Source organism: Manis javanica, chromosome 1 (genome assembly GCF_040802235.1).
Source record: "Manis javanica isolate MJ-LG chromosome 1, MJ_LKY, whole genome shotgun sequence".
Taxonomy (NCBI): Eukaryota; Metazoa; Chordata; class Mammalia; order Pholidota; family Manidae; genus Manis; species Manis javanica.
Window position 1 is genome coordinate 218,700,330 of NC_133156.1, and position 22,381 is coordinate 218,722,710.

At 35.9% G+C, this 22,381-nt stretch overlaps 1 protein-coding gene and 1 non-coding gene across 3 annotated transcripts in view; both read right to left on the reverse strand.

Moving 5' to 3' along the window:
- LCLAT1 (lysocardiolipin acyltransferase 1) overlaps positions 1–22,381 on the reverse strand; it is a 259,254-nt gene that overhangs the window by 90,025 nt on the left and 146,848 nt on the right. For both annotated transcript variants that reach the window (XM_073214747.1, XM_073214754.1), the window contains exon 3: positions 11,962–12,160. In XM_073214747.1, coding sequence (XP_073070848.1) covers positions 11,962–12,160 — 199 coding nt within the window. The remainder of the gene's footprint in view (positions 1–11,961; positions 12,161–22,381) is intronic.
- On the reverse strand, positions 5,143–5,248 carry LOC118970745 (U6 spliceosomal RNA). Its single transcript, XR_005058833.2, has one exon. It is a non-coding gene; the product is annotated as a U6 spliceosomal RNA (small nuclear RNA).

The following is a 22,381-nucleotide window of genomic DNA, read 5'->3' on the forward strand; positions in this document are numbered from 1 at the left end:
GGGGCTTTTTTCTGTTTTTGTGTTTGCTGCCAAACTTGGGCCTTGCTTAACTTACTTTGCACTTAATTCATTACAGAGGTACTAAAATCATTTTTTGTAAGTGATTTTACAAAAAATAATTTTTTGTAAATGATTCACTACAGAGGTACTAAAATCATTTGAAAAGCTCATTTTGTTAATGGTTTGCATTTTTATGACATCCTATTAGGTTTGGAAATATTTAAGGACCTACAATAAGACACTGTAAGAAGCTTGTAACTCATACAGGGGGAAAAATGGGCAAATAGGAAAGCTAATGAATGAATACTTAAATAGGAGCTCATGACATGAGAGGAGACAGGTTTTCAATTACAAAATGACTATAAGGAGGAAATAAAGATCAGATTGGTTAGGGAGAGAGAATATGAGTCTCTTAGATATTGGAAATCCAAGTCCAAGCTGGATCTTGGTAAGGCAAGAAGCATGAGGATAGATGCTCCAGATGAATTACAGAATCAATGGGCAACAGCAAATAACCCTCTACTGGCATTTAATTTAATCCCCAAAACTACCCAATAAGGCAGAGGGTTTTTTTTTCCCAACTCAAATGTACTTGATATTTAACATTATAACAGTTTCAGGTGTACAAAGAAATAATTCCACATGTGTATTACAAAATGATCATCACAATGTCTAGTTAACATCTGTCACCACAAATAGTTACAATTTTTTTTTCTGATGAGAACTTTTATTACCTACTCTCTCAGCAACTTACAAATACACAATATTATTGACAACAGTCACCATGCTGTACATTACATCCCCATAGTTTATTTAATGTGTCTTTTGTGCCTTTTGATCACCTTTATCCATTTCACTCAACCCCCGATCCCTGGCTGCTGTCAACCACCATCTGTTGTTCTCTTATATCTGTTCAGTTTTTGGGTGAGTTGCTTTGTTTTTAGACTCCACACATATTAGTCAGGTCATACACTGTCTTTCTCTGACTTCTTTAATTTAGCACAATGCCCTCAAGGTCCATCACGTTGTCTCAAAGGTAGGATTTCCTTTTCTATGACTGAATAATATTCCATTGCAAATGTGTACACATCTTCTTAATCCATTCATCCATTGGTGGACACAAGTTGTTCCCATGTCTTATCTATTATAAATGCAGGCACATCTCGGAGATAGGGCAGGTTTGGGTTCAGACCACCATTCAATAAAGCAACTCAAATGGTTTTTTGGTTTCCCATGGCATATAAAGTTATATTTATACTACACGGTAGATTAAGTGTGCCATAACATTCTTTATTTTTTTTTCATAACATTATTTCTAAAAGATAATGTACATACCTTTATTAAAAAATACATTTTTGCTAAAAAATGCTAACCATCATATGAACTTTCACCAAGTACTCTTTTTGCTGGTGGAGGGTCTTGCCTTGATGTTGATGGCTGCTCACTCATCAGGGTGGTGGCTGCTGAAGCTGAAGTGGCTGGGCAATTTCTTAAAATAAGACAACAATTAAGTTTGCTGCATTGACTGACTCTTCTTTTCATAATTTTACTGATGCATTTGGTGCTGTCTGACAGCATTTTACCCACATTAGAACTAGTCTCAAAACTGGAGTCAGTCCTCTCAAACCCTACCACTGCTTCATCAACTAAGTTTATGCAATATTTTAAATCCTTCTTGTCATTTCAATAGTCTTCACAGTATCTCAACCAGGAGTAGATTCCATCTAAAGGAACCATTTTCTTTGCTCATCCTTAAGAAGCAACCGCTCATCCATTCAAATTTTACTACAAGATTACAGAAATTTGATCACATCTTCAGGCTCACTTCTAATTCTAGTTCTTTTGCTACTTTGACCACATCTGCAGTTACTTCTACTGAAGTCTTGAACCTTCAATTTGTAAAAAATGCAGTATCTATGAAGCACAATAAAGTGAAATGCAATCAAATGAGGTATGGCTTGTGTTGCTGCAATGAACATGGGGTGCAGGCATCTTTTAGAGTAAGCATCTTATTTTCCTTCAGATAAATACTATGAAGTGGAAATGCTGGATCCAATATGGTAGTTCTTTTTTTGATTTTTTGAGGAACTTCCATAGTATTTTCCATGGTGGCTATGCCAATTTACATTCCCACAAATAGTGCACAGGATTCCCTTTCCTCAACATTCTAACCAATATTTGTTATTTCCAAGTTAATTCTTGGATATGGTGTTAAGATAGTGGGTTTTTGGCATATAGCTGTCCAGTTTTCCCAGGACCATTCCCTGTTGTTCATTCTTGGCTACTTTGTCATAAATTAATTGCCAATGTATGCATGGATTTAATTCTTGGCTCTCTATTCTGTTCCACTGAACTAACTGTCTGTTTTTATGCTAATACCATACTGTTTTGATTACCATACCTTTGTCATATAGTTTGAAACCAGGAAGCATGATGCCCCCAGCTTTATTCTTCTTTCTCAGTATTGCTTTGGCTATTCAGAGTCTTCTGTGGCTCCATACAAATTTTAGGATTATTCATTCTATTTCTGTGAAAAATGCCATTGGAATTTTGATAGGGATTGCATTGACTCTATACATTGCTTTGTGTAGTACAGACATCTTAACATTAGCTCTTCCAATCTCTTGAGTATAGAATATGTTTCCATTTATTTGTGTCTTTGATTTCTTTCATCAAATCGTCAAGTTCTGAGTGTACAGTTATTTCACCACTTTGGTTAAATTTATTCCTGGGTATTCTCTTTGATGAATTGTAAAGAGAGTTTTTAAAAAGTTTCTCTTTCTGACAGTTATTAGTATATAGAAATAAAAAGGTTTTTATATATTGATTTTATATCCTGCAATTTTACTGTATTTGTTTATTATTCTAACAGGTTTTTCTGGTGGAGTCTTTAGAGTTTTCTCTATATATCATGTCATCTGCAAATAGCACCAGTTTTATTTCTTTTCTGATTTGGATGCTGTCCCCACCCAGTTGCTGAGGCCAGGATTTCCAACAGTGGCAAAAGTGAGCTTCCTTGTCTTGCTACTGGTCTTAGAGGAAGAGCTTTCAGCTATTCACCATTGAGTATGATGTTAGTTGAGGGCCTCTCATATATGACCTTTACTATACTGAGGTACACAGATATTGAATTTTGCCAATTGCTCTTTTAGCATTTATTGAGATGATCTTATGATTTTCATCCCTGATTTTGTTAATGTGGTGTTTGATTTGCAGATGCTGAACCTTGCATCCCTTGAACAAATCCAATTTGATCATGGTGGATGATCCTTTTAATGTTTTTTTTAAATTTCTAAACTGAGGCATTTAGAGGTCAAAGCCCTCATTCAAGGATAAAATAATGGCCAAAGGAGCTTGTTTTATAAGCATGGCTCTTCTTGGGAAGTCTAATAACAAAGAGAAGAATATTTATGCTTTGAGAAATAGGCAGTACATTAAACTAGCCTGATGGTAAATGCCACTTCTATACATAATTTATTCTTTTAATGTATTCTTCAGTTCAGTTTGCTACTGTTTTGTTGAGGATTTTTACATCCATGTTAATCAGGGATATTTGGCCTGTAATTTTCTCTTCTTGTAGTATCCTTGTATGGTTTTAGTATCAGGGTAATGTTAGCTTCATAAAATAACTTTGTGAGTGTTCCCTCCTATGTTTTGGAAGAGACTTTTGAAAAGGATTGGTATTGATTCTTCTTAAAATGTTTGGTAGAATTCACCAATGAAGCCATCTGGCCCTGAATTTTAGTTTTTTGGCTAGTTTTCTTATGAAATTGTCTTACTAGTGATCAGTCTGTTTAGATTTTCTGTTTCTTCAAAATTCAGTCTTGCTAGGTTATATGTTTCTAAGAATTATATCTATTTCTTATATGTTGTCCAATTTGTTAATGTATAATTATTCAGGGTAGTCACTGGTGATCCTTTGTATTTCTGTGGTATCAATTGTAACTTCTCATTCATTTCTAATTTTATTTACTTGAGTCCCGTTTTTCATGGTGAGTCTAGCTTAAAGGTTTGCCAATTTGATCTTTTTTTAAAAGAGCCCTTAGTTTCACTGATCTTTTCTTTTGTCTTTTTAGTCTCTATTTCATTTATTTCTACCTGATATTTATTTCCCTCCTTCTACCAACTTTGGGCTTCATTTGTTCATGGAGGTGTAAAGCTAGGTTATTTGAGATCTTTCTATTTCTTGATGTAAGCAGTTATTGCTATCAATTTCCCTCTTAGAAGTGCTTTTGCAGATTCCCATAAACTTTGGTATGTTCCATTTCCATTTTCATTTTCCTCAAGATATTCTGTGGTTTCTCTTTTGATTTCCTTCTTTGCTCAGTTGGTTACTCAGTAGCATGTTGTTTCATCTCCACATATTTGTGAATTTTCCAGTTTTCTATAGTAATTGAGTTTTATTTTAAAGTCATTGTGGTCAGAAAAGATGCTTGATATGATTTCAGTCTTATTTTTGAGACTTGTTCTGTGGTCTAACATATGATGTATCCTGGGGAATGTTCCATGTCCATTTGAGAAAAATGTGAATTCTACTGCTTTTGGATGGAATGTTCTGTTATGTCTGTTAAACCCATCTGGTCTAACATGTTGATAAGGCCACTATTTCCTTATTGATATTCTGTCTGGATGATCTATCCATTGATGAAAGTGGGGTATTAAAGTCTGCCACTATTATTGTATTGCTGTCTATCTCTCCCTTTAAGTCTGTTAATATTTACTTTGTGCATCCAACCTAAGAGCACCTAAATAAATACTTACAAATGTTACATCCTTTTGTATCAGATCGACCCCTCTATCATTACATAATGATCTTCTCTATCTTTTTATTAAGTCTTTGTCTTAAAGTCTATTTTGTCTGATGTAAGTATAGAGACCTCAGCTTTCTTTAGGTTTCCATGTGCATGGAATATCTTTGTCCATTCTTCTCACTTTCAGTCTGTGTATGTCGTTACACCTAAGGTGAGTCTCTTGGCAGTAGCATATAGATAGGTCTTGTTTTTTATCCATTTGGTCATTCTGTTTTTTGATTGGAGAGTTAGTTCATTCACACTTAAAAAGTAATTGTGGATAGGTATGCACTTACTGCCATTTGTTAAGTGTTTTCTGGTTGTTTTGTAATTCCTTTGTTCTTTTTTTTTTTTTAATATGGAACACTTCATGAATTTGCATATCATCTTTGTGCAGGGGCCATGCTAATCTCTGTATTGCTCCAATTTTTTAGTATATGTGCTGCCAAAGTGAGCACTCCTTTGTTCTTTTGTTCTCTTCCTTTGTGATCTGATGATTTTTTTTGTAGTGGTATGTTTGGATTTCTTTCTTGTTATCTTTACTGTATCTACCACAAGTTTTTGCTTTGTGATTACCTTGAGGCTTCCATAAACAACTTACAGTTCTACATTTTTACTCCATCACATTTTGTTTTTGAGGTCACTGTTACATCATTCTGTCTTGTGTCTACCCTTAATAAACTTTATAGTTATTTTTACTACATTTTTCTTTTAGTCTTCAAACTAGCTTTATAAGTAATGAAATTACCTCCTTTAACAATATTAGATTATTGTGAATATTACTATATATTTACCTTTACCAATGAGATTTATACTTTCATTTTTTCTTGTTACTAATAAGCACCCTTTCTTTTCAGCTTAAAGTGGCTCCTTTATCACTTCTTGTAAGGCCTATCTAATGATGATGACTTCCTCTAGCTTTTGCTAGTCTAAAAAGATCTTTATCTCTCCTTCACTTCTGAAGGACAATTTTCATAGGTATTCTTGAATGGCAGGGTTTTTTTTTCTTTCAGAACTTTGAATATATCATCCCACTCCCTTCTAGTCTGCAGTTTCTGCTGAAATGTCTGGTAAATAGTCTTATAGGGGTTCCCTTCTATGGAACCACTTGTTTTTCTCTTGCTTCTTTTAAGATTTACTCCATCTTTTGACACTTTAATTATCATGTTTCTTGGTATAGGACTTATCTTACTTGGAATCTCTGGGCTTTCTGGATCTGGACGTCTGTGTCCTTCCCTAGGTTGGGAAAGTTTTCAGCTCGTTTTTTGTCTTCCTCTAGGACCCTTATATTGCAAATGCTGGTCTATCTGAGACTGTCATGTAAGTTATCTTCACTCTTTTTCATTTTCTCTTTTTGCTGCTCTGATTGTATTAGTTCCCCTAACCTGTTTTCAAGTTCACGGATCCTTTCTTTCACTTTATATAACTTGCTGTTGAACCTCTTCTATTGTATTTTTCAGTTCTTTTATTCCTCATAGCTGTGAATTCTATCTGGTACTTTCTTATATTTTCTCGTTATTGAACTTCTATGTTCATTCAGTGTTCTCTTGAGTTCAGTGAGCATCTTTATGACTGTTATATGTTGAACTCTTTACGAGGTAAATCACATATCTCTTTTTCACTGAGTCATTTTTCTGAGGTTTTTATCTTGTCCTTTCATTTGGAACATATTTCTCTTTTTCTTCATTTTCCTTGAATCTCTGTGTTGGTTTCTATGCATTTGATAAAACAGCCACCTGTCTCAGTCTTGAAGGAGTAGCATTGTTTAGGAGACGAACCTTATCATTCAACCCTCCCCCAGCTCTTGGCTGTCTCTCAAACCTTTGTGATTGTCCAAGTAACCTATTTTATTTCTAGTGACTTCCAATAGTTGAGCATGTGTCAAGACCTGTCAGTGTCCCAAAGGGGAGGATCTCAGTCAACACCTAGAGTCAGGCTGACTAGAAGTCAGATCCTCAGGCAACAGCTTTAGAAGTATACAAATACACCTCTTTTAGGGGTAGATTGGGAGATGGTTGTTTCTGTCTGCTCCCTCTGTATGGAGAGCTGGAGTGATAACAGTTAAGAATTGCTTCTTTTTTGCTATCATCCTGCTGACCCTGTGAACACAAGCCCTGCTGGGCACCAGAGACAGGCTATCAAGGGATACGTCCTCTAAGTGGCAGCCACAAAAGCCAGAATGTCAGATGTGTATACAAGCTTCCTCAGAGACACCAGAGTCAGGGGCAGAGGGAAAGCACAAAGATGGTACCCACTGGCCCCCCAGTCTCTGAAGAATATTGTAGTCAGGTACTAAATGTGTGTTTAATTAGAAGCCTACCCCTCAGGCCACAGCTATGAAGGTAAGTTAATGAGTTTTTCACTAAAAAACTGGGTGCTTTTCAGTCAGCCAGCTCCATGCTGGGCCTGGGGCATAGCCAGGTGAGTCTACACAAGCCCTTTAAGAACTGTTTCTCAGTTCACAATAGCCTGTGAGTCTTGTGGATGCAAGTCCTATTGGCTTTTAAAGACAGATGTTTTGGAGGACTCACCTCTCAGGTGTAGATGTTAAAATAGGGGTGTTGGATGTGGGGTTCAAACTCCTCAGGGAAAAGCCTGGAGCTGTCAGACCCCACCTAATTGTGGGTTGTCATGCCAGTGATAGGATTTATGGCAAGATTGTGGTTCTGCTTCTCCTGTTTCAATGCTGTCTTTTTTTCCCCATTTGCCTAATGTGCAAGCAGTCAATCAACTAGTTTGGGGGTTTCTTATGAGAAAACTGTTCTGTTCATAGCTGTAGATTTGGTGTGTCCATGGGGATAGGTGAGTTCAGGATCCTCCTATACTATCACCTTGAATGTGAACTCAAGCAGTACTACTTTTACTGCTACTTTACGGTTAAGGAAATTGAAGGCTAAATACAACGATTCCACTAAAAGCATAGTAGGAAACATGAGATTTTTGTATTTTGAGTAAAACTATGATTTAATAAACAATTTTCTAAAAAGATTCAAAGAGATGATTCCTATACTAAATTGAGAGGAATTACATCATCTCTAAATTTATGTTAATTCTAAAATCCTTTGCTTTAGGGAATCATTTCCTTAACAGCTAAAAACGAACCCTAGTGAAAAAAAAAAACCCTTATTCAGTTTGCACTCTGTAGTATCATAGACCCTACTGCAGAAAGAAGCTCTAAAACCTGGACCTAAGGAAAAAGGCATCAGCTGATGGTACTGGGGAGCAGGCACAGGCAGCCATGCCCTGATGGGGAGCTTGTGCTCACTCACAGGAGGGGAGATGGAAAGCTCAAAGCATGTGTTCCCCTCTCCAGATACTTTCCTGAGTTGCAAAGTGGTAATTTATGGTGGTTTTGATTTTCATTTCTCTGAAGACTGGTGCTTTTGATGATCTTTTCATGGGCTTGTTGGCCATTCATATATCTTATTTTGTGAAATGTATGTTCATATCTCCCATTTTATATGAGTTATTTAATTTTGAGTTGTAAGAATTCCTTACATGTTCTGAACAGACGCCCTTTGTCTGATAGGTATTTGGCATTTTTTTTCTCAGTCTGTGACTAGATTTTTTACTCTTTTACCTATCTTTCAAAAAGCAAAATTTTCACTTTTATGAAGTTTTTCTTGTGACTTAACTCTGGAGCCAGACACCTGGTTTCAAAATTTATTTCTACCCCACAATATCTATGCACAACAAGGCAAAGTACTTAATATTCTTGAACTCCATATTCCTTAACAATTGGGTTATCTTATGATATGAAGCTGTGATATTTTAATTATATATATATATATATAAAGTCCCTTATATGTTATTTAGCACATAGTGGCATGTAACAAATAGAAACCCTTCACCTTTCCTTCCCCTGAACTTTTACTCAAATTGAATGATGCACCTTTTTTTTGATGTCTAAATCTAAGACAGACCAAGATACAGGGGTACAAACCATTCATCTAAGAGAAAAGCTTTAAAGCTAACTTTTAGTAGATGGTTTGCTATAGCATGACCCACACATGCTCATCTATAGCTTTCTGGTTTATACTGTTTTGTAATAAAAGCTCCTAAATAATGTGGAGCAGCCCAGCCTGTTAAAACAGTATATATGATATTAGAAGAGAACATTTAATGGTTCCTAGATCCTGCTAAATGTGTTTGGCTCTAAAGTTAGAATATGAGATATTCTATATTTAGATTTGAGTCAAACTGACACCTACCTGGAGAATGCAGATTTTAAATATGCTACTATATTAAATGTAGACAGAATTTATGAACTTTGGCTTTATGTGGTAATGAGACCACTTTTCTTAAATTCAAAATTCATTCTTCATATGCAGACAAGATAATTTTATTTTGCCAAATGACTTCTAACTTGCTTTTTAGAAACCATATAGTCTGGTCATTATATAATCAATATGAAGTTATTCAAGTGAAGGTAGGGAGGATTTATGGAAGATGCCCATCCAGCTGGGAGCTAGTGAGGGATGGAGCCCCGTGGTTGTACCAGTCTGGAGTGGAGTTTCTGTTGGCTGAAATGGGACATAGAATGAAAGGGGTGTGTTTTTACTTCAAATATTACAGATTCTCACTGTTCTTAACACATTTTGGTAAATTTTCTTGAATAAATGTTTCTTCATTTGCTGTACGTCCTTGGGACCATTTCCAGAGACTTTAAACAACGGTTATTTTGGAACTTTCACCAGTTTTAATGGAGAGTGGTCTACAGAGCTTCTTAAATTATCATCTTAAAAGTGCCTCTCTAGTTATTTTTTATGCCCAAAATGGTTTCTTGGGTTATACTTTTAAATACTACTGTTATAATATTTAAGTCACATTGTTTTGATTGTCTAATTTAGGGGCTCCAATTATATATATATGTTGGACCTCTGACTATCTTCCATTTCAACTACTTTCTCTCTGACAATTTTTTTCTGTTTTCTCATTTTCATTCTCTGTTTTCCTAGTTTCAGGTAATGTTCTTTTATTTAATGTTTGTTTTACTCTTCTTCCTCTTTAGCACCTCATAATGTAGTCTTCGCTCCTGATAGGGCTTTTCCTTTTTGTTCTATTTTTATTCTTGAACTCAGTTACTGACTCCCATTACATGTCTTCTTGTTTTCTTGTCCATTGCTGCTCTTAGTATGTCTCAAAGCGGTTTTCCCTCAGATCCCCCAAATGCTAATTGATATTTCATTTACAGTGTTGTTACAATATGGGTTTTTGGGGTTTTTTTTTTCAGTTTTGTGCTGTACTTAAGAGGCTTCTTTGTGTGTGGGGGGGGGCGGTTATTGGGTAGGGGGATGTTATTTCTTGCTGATTCCAGGAGGATTGGTAATTTCTTTAATTTCTTTGTTTTCCTTTACTGCTACACTGCTAAGAGGACCCAACCCTTCTTTATGTATCTGATTCTTCCTCAGAAGCAGTGGGCTCTGAGGCTGCCACTTCAGGTCCCACTATCTTTCTAATTTCTTCTTATATCTTGAGCTATATGCTACTATGTCCTTTGTTCAGTATTTTAGCATTTAGCATTACATGTTTTCTTTGTTAAGATGCTTTTATTTGTAATTCTAAGTTGTCTTAAAGTATGTTCCTCTAAAAGCCCTCTCTCCCCACTCTTAGCACCCACATGATTCCAGTAACAGGAAGATAGAAGGAAGTCCTTTGGGATTTACTTCTCTACCTAAGGCATTTAGAAGGTTATGTTATTGTCTCTCAGTCATGCTGGAGATATGAGTGAATGAGTGGTTTCATTTCCTCTGATTGCTGATGACTATTTTTAAGACTGAGGAAAATCAGGCAGCTGCCATTGTCCTGCAAAAACTTTTGCAAGAAGGCTTCTCATTATGGATTCAATCTATTGGACACAAGACTGTTTTAATTTTTTCATTTTCACTGACAGATTCGGTCAGATGTCACATTATTATTAATATCCTGATACTATATTTTATGTAGAGTCAAAAACAGTAGTCATAACATCTTCATACCTGCTTCTCTTTTCTTTCTTAGTCTTTCTAGGGATGTGGCAGTTTTTAAAATACTGACAAAATCTTTGATGTATCTCCCACTAAGAGCTGAAGGCTGTGGTCTCCCCTAGCATCTTTGAGAACAGTGACTGATATAAGCAGTAATATACTATGGATGTGATGCTATATGAATTCTGGGGCCAGATCTTAAAATGCCTTGCAGCTTTATGTTGGTTCTACGGGGATGTCTGCTCTAGGGCCATTTGCACATATGAAATCTGACTGTTCCAAGACCACAGTACTGGAAAAGTGGCAAAGAGTAAGACAAAACTGTAAGAATGAAGACAACTGAAACATACTTAGGAGCTCAACCACAAAACATCCTTACTAGCCTAGGCTGAGGACCATGCATGCCCATTGCCCTTGCAATTCCTAAACCATTTCCATACACTGACAGAGGCATGGTTAGGAGGCCAGAGAATTCCAATAAGAAATGTTACACCTGCTGGCATAACAAACAAGGCTATCAGGGAACACAGTGAGTGCTTCATAACCCAAAAATCTGCAACTGGTCTGAACAGTCTGTTCCTTGCCCCTATTTCACATTAAGGAATGGGCAAGAGTAGAAATTAAGTTTTAACATGCAATGCTGAAATAGCCCTACTTATCCACCACACAGTTGAACATGTTGCACTCCTAACTATGGAAAGTAAACATTTCTAGGAATTTTAATATTATTGCATACAATAACGGTACAATAAAAGGACTTTAAAAAAAAAAGAAAAGAAAAGCTAGGAATTAGGATAGTTCAGAAAATACCAGCAACTAGTATAAGACTTGGAACCAGTGAGTACTCAATTACTATTCATTACATAAATCAGTTCATTTCAAGTACCCTAAAAACACGACGAGTTTCTGGCCTAAATTACCATAAGCATGACATAATTCACATCCTTCAAAGTGTTGGCCCTTCTGGAGCCATAGATACTTCTTTGAGAACAGTTTATTCTATCTTCTAACATAAAGAAAGATCTTATATCTTTCAAAAAGATACAACAAGCTGTTGGGATCCAGAAAGAAAAAATTGTGATCTTTAAGCTAGTGAGTTAAAAAGGGGACTGGCTTTAATGGTTAAGTAGAGTTTAGTAAGTTATTCTGTAGTTTTGGTGGGGTACATCAAAATGAATGGACAACCTAATTTGTGATTAACCTACCAAATCCAGGAACACTTTTGAGGCTCGCCTTGAGGCAAATTTTCTCCAATCTGAGGTAACTATATCTCATCAGACAATTCCACAGGAACATCCAGTCCATTCTTGTCCGATGATTCATGATAATGACACTTCTTTCTCCAGGAACAAATGCATCACCTGTTATAATCACTTTTACACCAAACATGGTCTCCAACAAGGCCTAAGGAAAAAAACAATAGAGATGTGTAATAACAATTTAAAATTCTGATTTCAGTAAGTCAAAAGCATAGTACTTCCTATGATTCTTGCTTCTATAATAAATCCAGAAAAAGAAGTTATTCCGGAAGAATGAAGATATAGAAGGCACTGTTTCTAATTTTAACTCTACTAATTTAAGTTTCTGGAGTTTCCTCCTTGAAAATTTCAATGCAAGTCGGTATTTTTTTTTAAGATTTATTATTTTGGTATATAAGATCATTACTTTAACACTGGGTATAGGACTGAGGGCACAAACTGTTTTATATCTTTACTATGATCTTTTTTTTGAACAGATACATGTATATATTTATGTTAACAACACATAAACAATAAAATTAACTATGTTTATTTAAAGTGCTACAGCCCTAGCACCTACAACAGTGCCTGGCACAAACTGCAAATAATTTACATGTAACAAATTTACTAGTTAATATTTGACTTCACTATTAATGAAGAGAAAACTGGTCCAAGGCAAAAGATAAGACAAAAGATAAGAAAATCAAAACCTCTCTTTAGCAGTATCATAAAAACCTTGATCAAAGGGTAGCAAATAAACAAACCAAGGTATAGTCACACAGTGGAACATGGTACAGCAATGAAAATACAATGAACTACAGTATCAACAGCAACATGGATGACACATAAGCATAATGAGACAAAAGCAAATAATATATACAAAAAAAGTCCATATGTACCACTTTCTAAAATAGGCAATAACTAAAATATTTTGGAAGTAAGTATATAGGTGGTAAAATTACAAAGAATAGAAGGAAGTAACTATCTTACAAGTCAGGTTAATGGTTATTTCTACCAAATAGGGCAAGGTTGTAACTGGGAACCCAGCAGGCTGGTGAGGTTCCATTTTTGATCTGATGGATAGTTAAACTTTAAAGTTATCTATTAAAGCATGCATTTATGTTTTACTACCTTACAGTATGCTCTTCTTTGTTCTTAAAAATTTTTTTTTAAAGAATATGGTTAAAAAGAGCAATAGCACATCAAAATGTAAGAATAAATAGGACCAAGATAAAATAGTTTATGAGTATTAGCTGAAGAAAAAAATTTAGGAATGTTATGTGTCTACTGTTAGGGTGTTTAGATCTTAACACAGTAAAACATGATCATCTGGGCTAATGTAAATACAGATATCCCATAGGTCCCCATTATGTTATTTTCCCAAGGCTAAGAGTCACTTGAGGGAGTGGGTATTTAACCTGACATCTATCAAGCCCTCAGAAAAATGGCCTTCAAGGTCAATGAACAAGGATCCCTTTTGAAATTAGATGTGTGAGTGAGTGTGTACACAGGTACTTTGCTGGGAAAAATGCCTGGAGTTTTCTTCAGATTTTCAAAAGGGTCCATAACAACTCCAGTAATTGTAACCCTTACCTTGACCAAGTCCCTGGGAAGCTAAGTCCCGATGAACAAGACCTCATGATGGAGAGGGTCATGGCAGTCCTCTAGGATTGGACCCACAGCAAGAACTGTTTTCTTCTACTTATAAGTGTAAAGAGCTATCAACTCCCAAAATGAGCTTCATGAATTACATGTCTTGGCCCAGAGGATATGTGTGAAGTCACAATTTACAGTTTATTAATTTGGATCGGCTTCACTATGCTTTCCAAATACGATATACTTTTATAGTTTTTGCAGAGGGTTCAAAAGCAGGATAACCTTTCCAACTGGTAGAAAGAGGAAATTTACTACGGTATATTATACTACAGAAAGCTTTTAAGTCCCAAACCTCATCTCTAAGCTTTTACATGCAATTTCTCATACTTGTTTCTATGAATCCCCAAAACAACCTTCTTTTTTCATTGTGGAAAGTGTCAAAATAAAAACCCCAGACAGTTTGTCCAGGAGCACATCATATGGCATTCTCTCCCTTGCTAACCAGCACTCTATCAGAATGTGTCTGAAAGTTATATATAATCTTTTGGACAGCCGAGATCTCAAGCTCATATTATTCATTTTTAATACCAAACAAGACATATCCAGTCAATGTTATGAACAGCACTCACAAAGATAGAATAACAAATACACTACACAGAGACAAAGTTATAATGTCTATAAAGAACTCCAAATAATAGATTAAAACTATAAAATAAAAAGACACTATTCTCATATTTCTCATATTTGTCCTATTTCTAGTATAAAAGAAGAAAAGTTTCAGCAGTAAGGAACTAATCTTATAAAATTTTATAATATGTTATTTCTTAAATTTAACTAAGAGCTACTATTGTCATGACTTTTACCAAATTGGTCAAAGACTTCTCCTAGCATTAGAAACACAGAAGAAATACCACCATTTACTACCTCCAATTATGCCACCATGTAGGAAAACACAAAGATGAGAGACTTCCTTCATGATCACAGAGATGAGTTTTACCATCATGCTCCCAGCTCTTATTTACCATTCCAATGGATTTTATTTCGTCTGAGGTAAGAACAATTCTATGATGTTCTTCATCTCCAAGTCTCTACTTTTCAGACTCACCTTAAGCCCAGCTTTCTCAAATCCTTAGCATTTTAAGGTGTTGCAATCAAACACTGAGCACCCCCTTTCTTAAGAGCAGCAGTCCAGACAAAAGTTATATGCAGTAATCTATGCTTGTTGAACATGTTATGTTCTAGGACTGGAATGGAATCAGAAGGCAGTAGAAGAGACTTTTGTGTCCTAGGTGAGAGTTTAGAAAATGATCTCTAAATTCCTTTTTTGTTGAAAGAACTCCAAGTAATTTTCATAAACCCAGTTACTTAGCTAACAATCAGGTTATTGGAAAGAGCAAGAATTTTAAGAAACAAAAACTGCTCTGAACACATGCAAGATGGTATTGATTTCATTCATTTCATTTTTGGACAGCTCTATTCAACATAAACACACATTTCCTGTTACAGAAATATTCCAAGAGAGAATGAATGGTCATTCCAGAGGGTGTACAGACAGGACTCTTGCATACACACGTAGGTTAGACTACATGACTTTGAGGTCTCATCTCTAAGACTCTAAAAGATTTTCCTGTGGTACTTCATTTACTGCAGAAAATGTGCTTGCTAAAAAGAGTAAGACAAAAATCTTGCCAATGAAATCATTTTAATGCATAGAGAAACTTACAAAAGATCATTCTGTCATTATTTCTATGAAGCAATAGTATAAATGCATTATCCTAATTTATTTTTAGCAAAAAAATTATTTTTAACTGTTTGGGATTACACTTAAAAGGGAGAAAGTCCAAATTCATTCTGAATAAAAAATACAGTATGACAGACTGTATTTTCCAACAATGGCTCCAAAAATATCTCCTACCCCACATGTTTTTTATGTAATTTTAATGTGTTTATAAAAGAAAAGCATACAAAACAAGATTACACTTATAACTAGCACTTTAGACCATAATACCAAGTCACCAATAGTTTTCCATAAAAAGAGCCAGAGCCAAAGAGAAAGTTATTAACTTCTATAATCCAAACCCAGATCTGTGTATAACCCAATCTACTTTAAAATGTCCACATTCAATGATAAAGCTATGGTACAACTGTAAAGGTTCATCAGGCTCCAAGAGGGTCCAAAAGAAAGGCCCTCAAATACCTTCTAACTCCCACTTACAATTCTCAGGAACAAGGTGAGGAAAAAATATGGAAAACAAGGCTGTGTTTATAGCACATCCTTCCACCTTATCAGATTCCAATTCTATGTGAAAATTTACAACTCTGTAAGTTATAGACAACTGAAAGACATGCAGATTTCATCCTGTCAGGTAGAGGGGTTCAATGGATTTCCCTCACTGCTCCCCAGCTCCTGTCCCCGACAAACCACTTTTGTCTTCATCTGCCATTTCAACATTCCTTGACTCCATACAAATCTGTGGGTCTTTTATTTTTTAACTTGAGTCCCTAACTGATTATGAATGAAATAAAATCCTTAACACAGTTTATTGTTGTATCTGTGTAAGTCATTATGTTATCATTTAATACAGCACTGAACTTTCCTACTATTGGCAAGACATTGCCCAGTACTTAGATGTTCAGTACTTAGATTATCAACACAAAAAGATACTCTAAACAGTGAATATGAATCAGACTGGAAAGGTCCATCTCCCCATGTAAATGAATAACAGGCCTTTAGCTTTGAAAATCAATCTCCTGTGAAATGGCATAAATAAAGTCATGAGCACTGGATGAAGCAAGGAAATCTGGTTTCAGAAACTGCCAAGCCCATATTCCGGCTGCGAATAACGGTGAAGCCCATTATCCACAACAAGCTGCTGCCCTCTTATCTACACAATCCATTTAATGACCTCCTTTAAAAAGTTAAAAACTACTAAAGACAATGGACAATGATGGAGCAGAATTCATGACAGAAGACAAATAAAGTGGGAAGTCTTAGCCCTGGAAAGTTTCCCAAAATTATGATCCCTTTGAATGTGTCCCTGTTCATCTACCCATCCATAAAAGAAGGTCAATTTTGTGTCACTGTAGAAAAAATATCAACACAAAACTTTTCATTTAGTTTCATAAAATTATCAAGCATATAATTATGGAGAATTACAAAGGGAAGTAATGAAATGAGAAACATATTGATAACAGACTCAAAGCTGTTCCAGATGCAAGTGAGAAATGGGTGGCTTCTAACACCACCAGGTTCTTCCCCATCTATCTGCTCTCTTTATCCCAGACACTAACTAAAATATAACAGCTCATAATAGATTTCAATTCCTTTTAGTAAGAAGAGACACACTGTGAGGGCTAATTTTGTGTGTCAACCTGACTGGCCAGGGAGTACCCAGATTTAACATTACTTTTGGGTATATCTGTGAGGGTGTTTCTGGGTGAGATTAGCATTTGAATTGGTAGCCTCAGTAAAATAGATTGTCCTCTCCAGTGTGGTTGGGCATCATCCAATCTGTTGAGGGCCTGAATAGAAAAAAAGGAGAGGAAAAAGAATTCACCCTTTTTCCTACCTCACTGAGCTGGGTGAGAGACATTTTACCTTCTCGGCTCTAGGACTAGGATTTCCACCACCAGCTCTTCTAGTTCTCAGGCCTTTGGACTCAGACTGAATTAGACCACACATACACACACACCCTGCCCTTGTTTCAGAACAGTCTCATTTATATACAGTCTCATTAATACATATGTATATATAGGCAAAGCATTTACAAAGAGGAAACACCTGCTCTCCATTGAGTAGTGAGGCCACAGTACACTGTATACAAATATCAACTATATTAACAGACAACAAATCATTACATTACTTTTTAAACTCCAGAGAGGATGGAGAGAAGGCATAATTATTTCAATTATTTAAAACAAAAATACTTTAGAAAACACACAGACCCATTGTTCTTTCTCATCCCTATGACTTAAAAGACTAATTTAAAGCATTAGCTAAACATGGCACAAAAGATTCCATTACAAGATGGGGCAGTGTGGAGGCAATTACTGGGAAAACTTTTCCAATAGGACTCTTGGTTTTTTCCCAAAAATATTTAGAAAGCTAAAACATCTGAAACAAGTATAAGAGATAAATCATCTGCCTCTGAGCAAAGACATAACTAAGACTTGGTCTGTGAAAAATTTTTGCATAAAAACTAACTGAATGTCATTAAAATACCTATAAAGAAGAAAAGTAGTAAGATAGTTTACCAAATGTAGGAAAAATGTGCATTCTGACTCTAGGAGCACTTCTATTTTTAAAAGAAAAAAACAAGTTTCCACTTTTCTGAACAATTTTGACAGAGCCATTTATGCATCAACCTTACCTCCTTACCTGAGGCATAGGCCTCGGAAAAGGAAATCGACTGATATTTATAAATATCTATTTAATTTCTTTGTTGAAATACATGAACTTTTTGAAAAGGCTCAATCTGGGAAAACTTTCTTTTCCATAAACCATTAATAAAAAATGAAGCCAAGCAGTTCCTGTGTGGTGACCTCCAATGAGTTCTACACAATGGTATAAAGGGCATATAAAAGTGTAGGCAAAGGGTTTGTTTGTGCTTATACAGAGGATCAAAGCCTAATTTGGCTACCCCAAAAATGAACTAAGATACGATATGAAAAAGAACTTCCAACATCAGCACTCTCTGGAAGATTCATGCCAGAAGATGATCATCAAAAAAACCCCAACAAAGATCCACGCACTGCTACAGGTGTAGATGCACTCATCCCACTGGTTCCTGGACTTGCCATGGGAATGAAGGAGATATCTAAGCTGGCCTGTGCATACAGTAAAACAACAAATTTGAATGGATCTATACTGTAGGAACTCAACCAAGAATTAGGAGAAGTGCAAATTGTAGTGCTCCAAAATCTTACAACTACAGGATATTTACTGTTAAAAGAACATATGGGATGTGAATAGTCCCCAGGAATGGGTTGTTTTAATTTGTCTGATTTCTCTCAGACTGTTCAAGTACAGTTGGACAATATCCATCATATCATAGACAAATTTTCACAAATGCCTAGGGTACCTAAATGGTTTTCTTGGCTTCACTGGAGATGGGTGGTAATTATAGATTTGCTTTGTTTATGTCACCGTATTCCTATTATGTTAATATGTGAGCACAAGTTAGTTAGTAGTTTAAAACCTATACATGCTTAAGGTACTCTACAAGAAGATATGTCAAAGAAATAATCAATCCTCCCATGTTTTCTTCCATATGCTACCTCTATAGCTTTTCTTCTTCCTTCCTAATTACAACCCTTAAATAGAATTCGTGCCTCATATCGAATTTACCGAGTATCATAATTCCTCCAGGCGGTAAAGATACCTCGAGACAAGTGCTGGGCATAGAAGCCACAGGGCATAAATCTGCAAAGAAGTAAAAAGCTAACCTTTTCAAACAATAAGGCTTCTCTCTTACTTACCAACTTTATATTTCCCTGTATGGCCCCGGAAGATGACTGGTTAGCCAGAGATGGGTAAGATTCCTCAAGGGAGGAACAACCTAAGACAGGCACAGTCGCAGGGGGGCCATCAGGTGAGAAATTGGGGATCAACAGAAGTGAGGCTTAGAACGTCCCCCCCACCCCTGTTCTGAGAGAAATCTTCTGCATACGTGGATGTTTTATTGCCCTTGTCTAGCGTGGATTAACACATAGTCTACAGGCACACACCTGACCATCTACATTTGCTCTCTTACAACACTAAACTATGTTTTCTACCTTTATCTTGTATCTACCTACCACTTCAGCATTTTATTAAAAATAATAATAATAAAGAGAGAAATGTGGTATCTACATATAAATCAAGTATAAAAATCAAACGAATATTCATATTTGAACTGTTTATAGTTCATAATGCATGATCAAAACCGAAAGTTTCTGTGATGACTGCCCTTGTACTGTTCACCATGTAACTTACTCACTATGTAAGAATTTGTTCTCCATGTAAGAACTTGTTCATTATGCTTCAGAAGATTGGAGACTGACGAAAATTAGGCTTGGGGTGGATTAATGATTATACATTGAGCATTGAGTCCCCTATACAGAATTTTATTGTTGTTAACAACCATTTGATCAATAAAAAGGAGAGATGCCCTCACCAAAAAAAAAAAAAAAAGTACACACTTTCAATTGTAAAATACATAAGTAACCGGAATGTAATGTATAGCATAAGGAATATAGTCAAAATATTATAACAACTTGGTATGGTGATAGCTGGTACCTAGAATTATCATGTATATAAATGTTCAATCACTGTGTTGTACACCTGAAACTAATGTAATACTGTGTGTCAACTACCCTTCAATAAAAAATAATTATCTAAAAAAAAAAAAAAAATGAAGCCTTAGAAGTAGGTAATTGTCAGCTTAAAAATGTTCAGAGTAAAATCCTATATTTGGTGAGCTCTGAAGGTTGCTCTGTCTCCTTTTTCTCCTTTCCCATAAGTGCTTTCTATATATTCTTGACCATTTAAGCCATAAATACAAAAAATATTAACCATGAAATATATTTCTTCTTTTCTCAATTTAAAAATTACTTTGCATAAACTGGCAAAAATTTGAAATACCTTATTAAATGCTTTGTAATTAACTCCATTTAGAAAATTTTTAGGATTTAAAAAAACAAAACAAGGGCATGTATCAAAAACCCATAGCTAACATCATACTCATGGGTGAAAGACTGAAAACCATCCCCCTAAGAAAAATCTACAGATTTAATACAGTATCTGTCGAAATCTGTGATTTTATCCACAGCAATACCACTTGTTTCAGCTTCCCAGACCCAATTCCAATACAGTAAGGGACACAACACCCAAATGAAGAGAGACTGAGGGCAAGGTCCCAACTAAAGGAGCTTCCATCCTTGCGGAGCGTAAGGCCTGGCTCAGGAGAAGTAGAAGCATTCAAGTTACCCAAAGGTGGAAACTCTGACAGAGAAGCACGATGCAAGAAGAGAGAGATGCCCTTCTCAAAGGTCTTTATGAGGGCCCCTATGCAGTCAGGACTGACCAAGTCACTGTCAGTTGGCTGGTGCCACATCCCCCTGCCCTGGGTTGGGTCCAAAGGTCTCTCAACAACATGACAAGACACCCATTTCACATTTAAGGCTCTGAAGTGTCTTCAGGAACTGTGGATAAAAAAGACCACATACAACTGGGAAGTACGTATTCAGTCATCAAAATGACCAAATAGGTATTTCTTATAACTTACAATATCGCAATAACCCTGAAATAAATTGAATCTGCAGTTAAAATTTTAGCTCATGGAAAATTCCGGGATTATGGTTTGCTTACAACTTGTACCAACTGTGGAAGAATCACATAGTTCCAGATTTAAACCAACTCTTTGAGAGCACTGAAAAAACAGAAAACATTTCCCAACTCATGAGTCTGGCATAACGTTGGTCCCAAAAACCTGACCAGAAGAGAACAAGAGAGGAAAATTACAGGCTGCCATCAACATGAAAAGAGAAAACAAATCCTGAACAAAACATTACCAACTGGAATGCAGCAATACATTAAAAAAAAAAAACCATTAACTGATGAAAGTTAGTCATCATCAGAAATCAGAGACATTTCACTTATAATCACAATGAAATATCACCAAATACACTGCAGTGGCCAAAATTAAACAGCCTGACAGTAACACATGCTGGCATGAAAAGACACATGTAGCAAGAGAAACGCCAGTCACCACTGGTGGAAGTCTTCATTGACATAACCACATGGGGAATTAGTTTGGCACTGTCTACTGGAGGTTAAGTTACACATACTCTATAACGTATCCTAGGTAGATACCTAAGCAGCGGGGATCCTTCAACTGGGGTCCCTGGAACAAGACCACCAGCACCACCTGGAAGCTTCTGAGAAATGCCAGATCCCTAGGCTCCATTCCAGACTCATGCAACTAGCAAGTCTAGGGGTGGGGTCAAGCAATCTGTTTTTTTACAAGCCCTTCAGATAATTTTGAGACATGTTAATGCTAGAGAACCATCACCTCATGGAAACAGAAAAAAATGTCTACCAAGATAAATGGACAATGGTGTTTTTAACAGCACTGCTTATAGATAGCGAAGCATGGAAGACACACGAAACATCCTTCGTATCATACTGGATAAGTAAGTTATATAATGCATTGGAATAATAATAATGGTTATATAAGACAATGAAATGATAAAAATGAATCTCAGCTACACAAAACAGCATGGATGACTTTCAAACATAGTGGTGAGTAAAAAAGACATAACATTTCATATACAGAGAAAAACATTTTTATCAAAAAGTACACCTATATTTTAAGAACTAAAACTGTACTCGGGCCCTATGCTTCTCTTAGAAATCCAAGCCTGTGACATACTGTGTGCTCAGCATGACAGGTCTCACTCCTTATAATCTTTATACTGACTGCAAATAATTTCAAACTATGGACAGACTATATTTATTTAACCACTTCCTTGATGGGCTTCTCAAGAATATTACTTTGGCTGTCCCAATAGACTAAAAATTCTCCAAGGTAACAGGCCATGTCTATCTTCTTCTAAGACAGTACCTACTATTCAATAATTATTTAATTGAATTGATTTTCCAATTAACTTCATATAAGGTGGAAAAAAAATACCATGACCACTTAGTTTATCTTTGGTAGCGCTTAGATGGATTCCTTGTAAATTCTGTGCACAGTGAATTCACCCCAGAGTATCCAGTCAACTCTGGATATAAAGACAAAATGAATGTTCT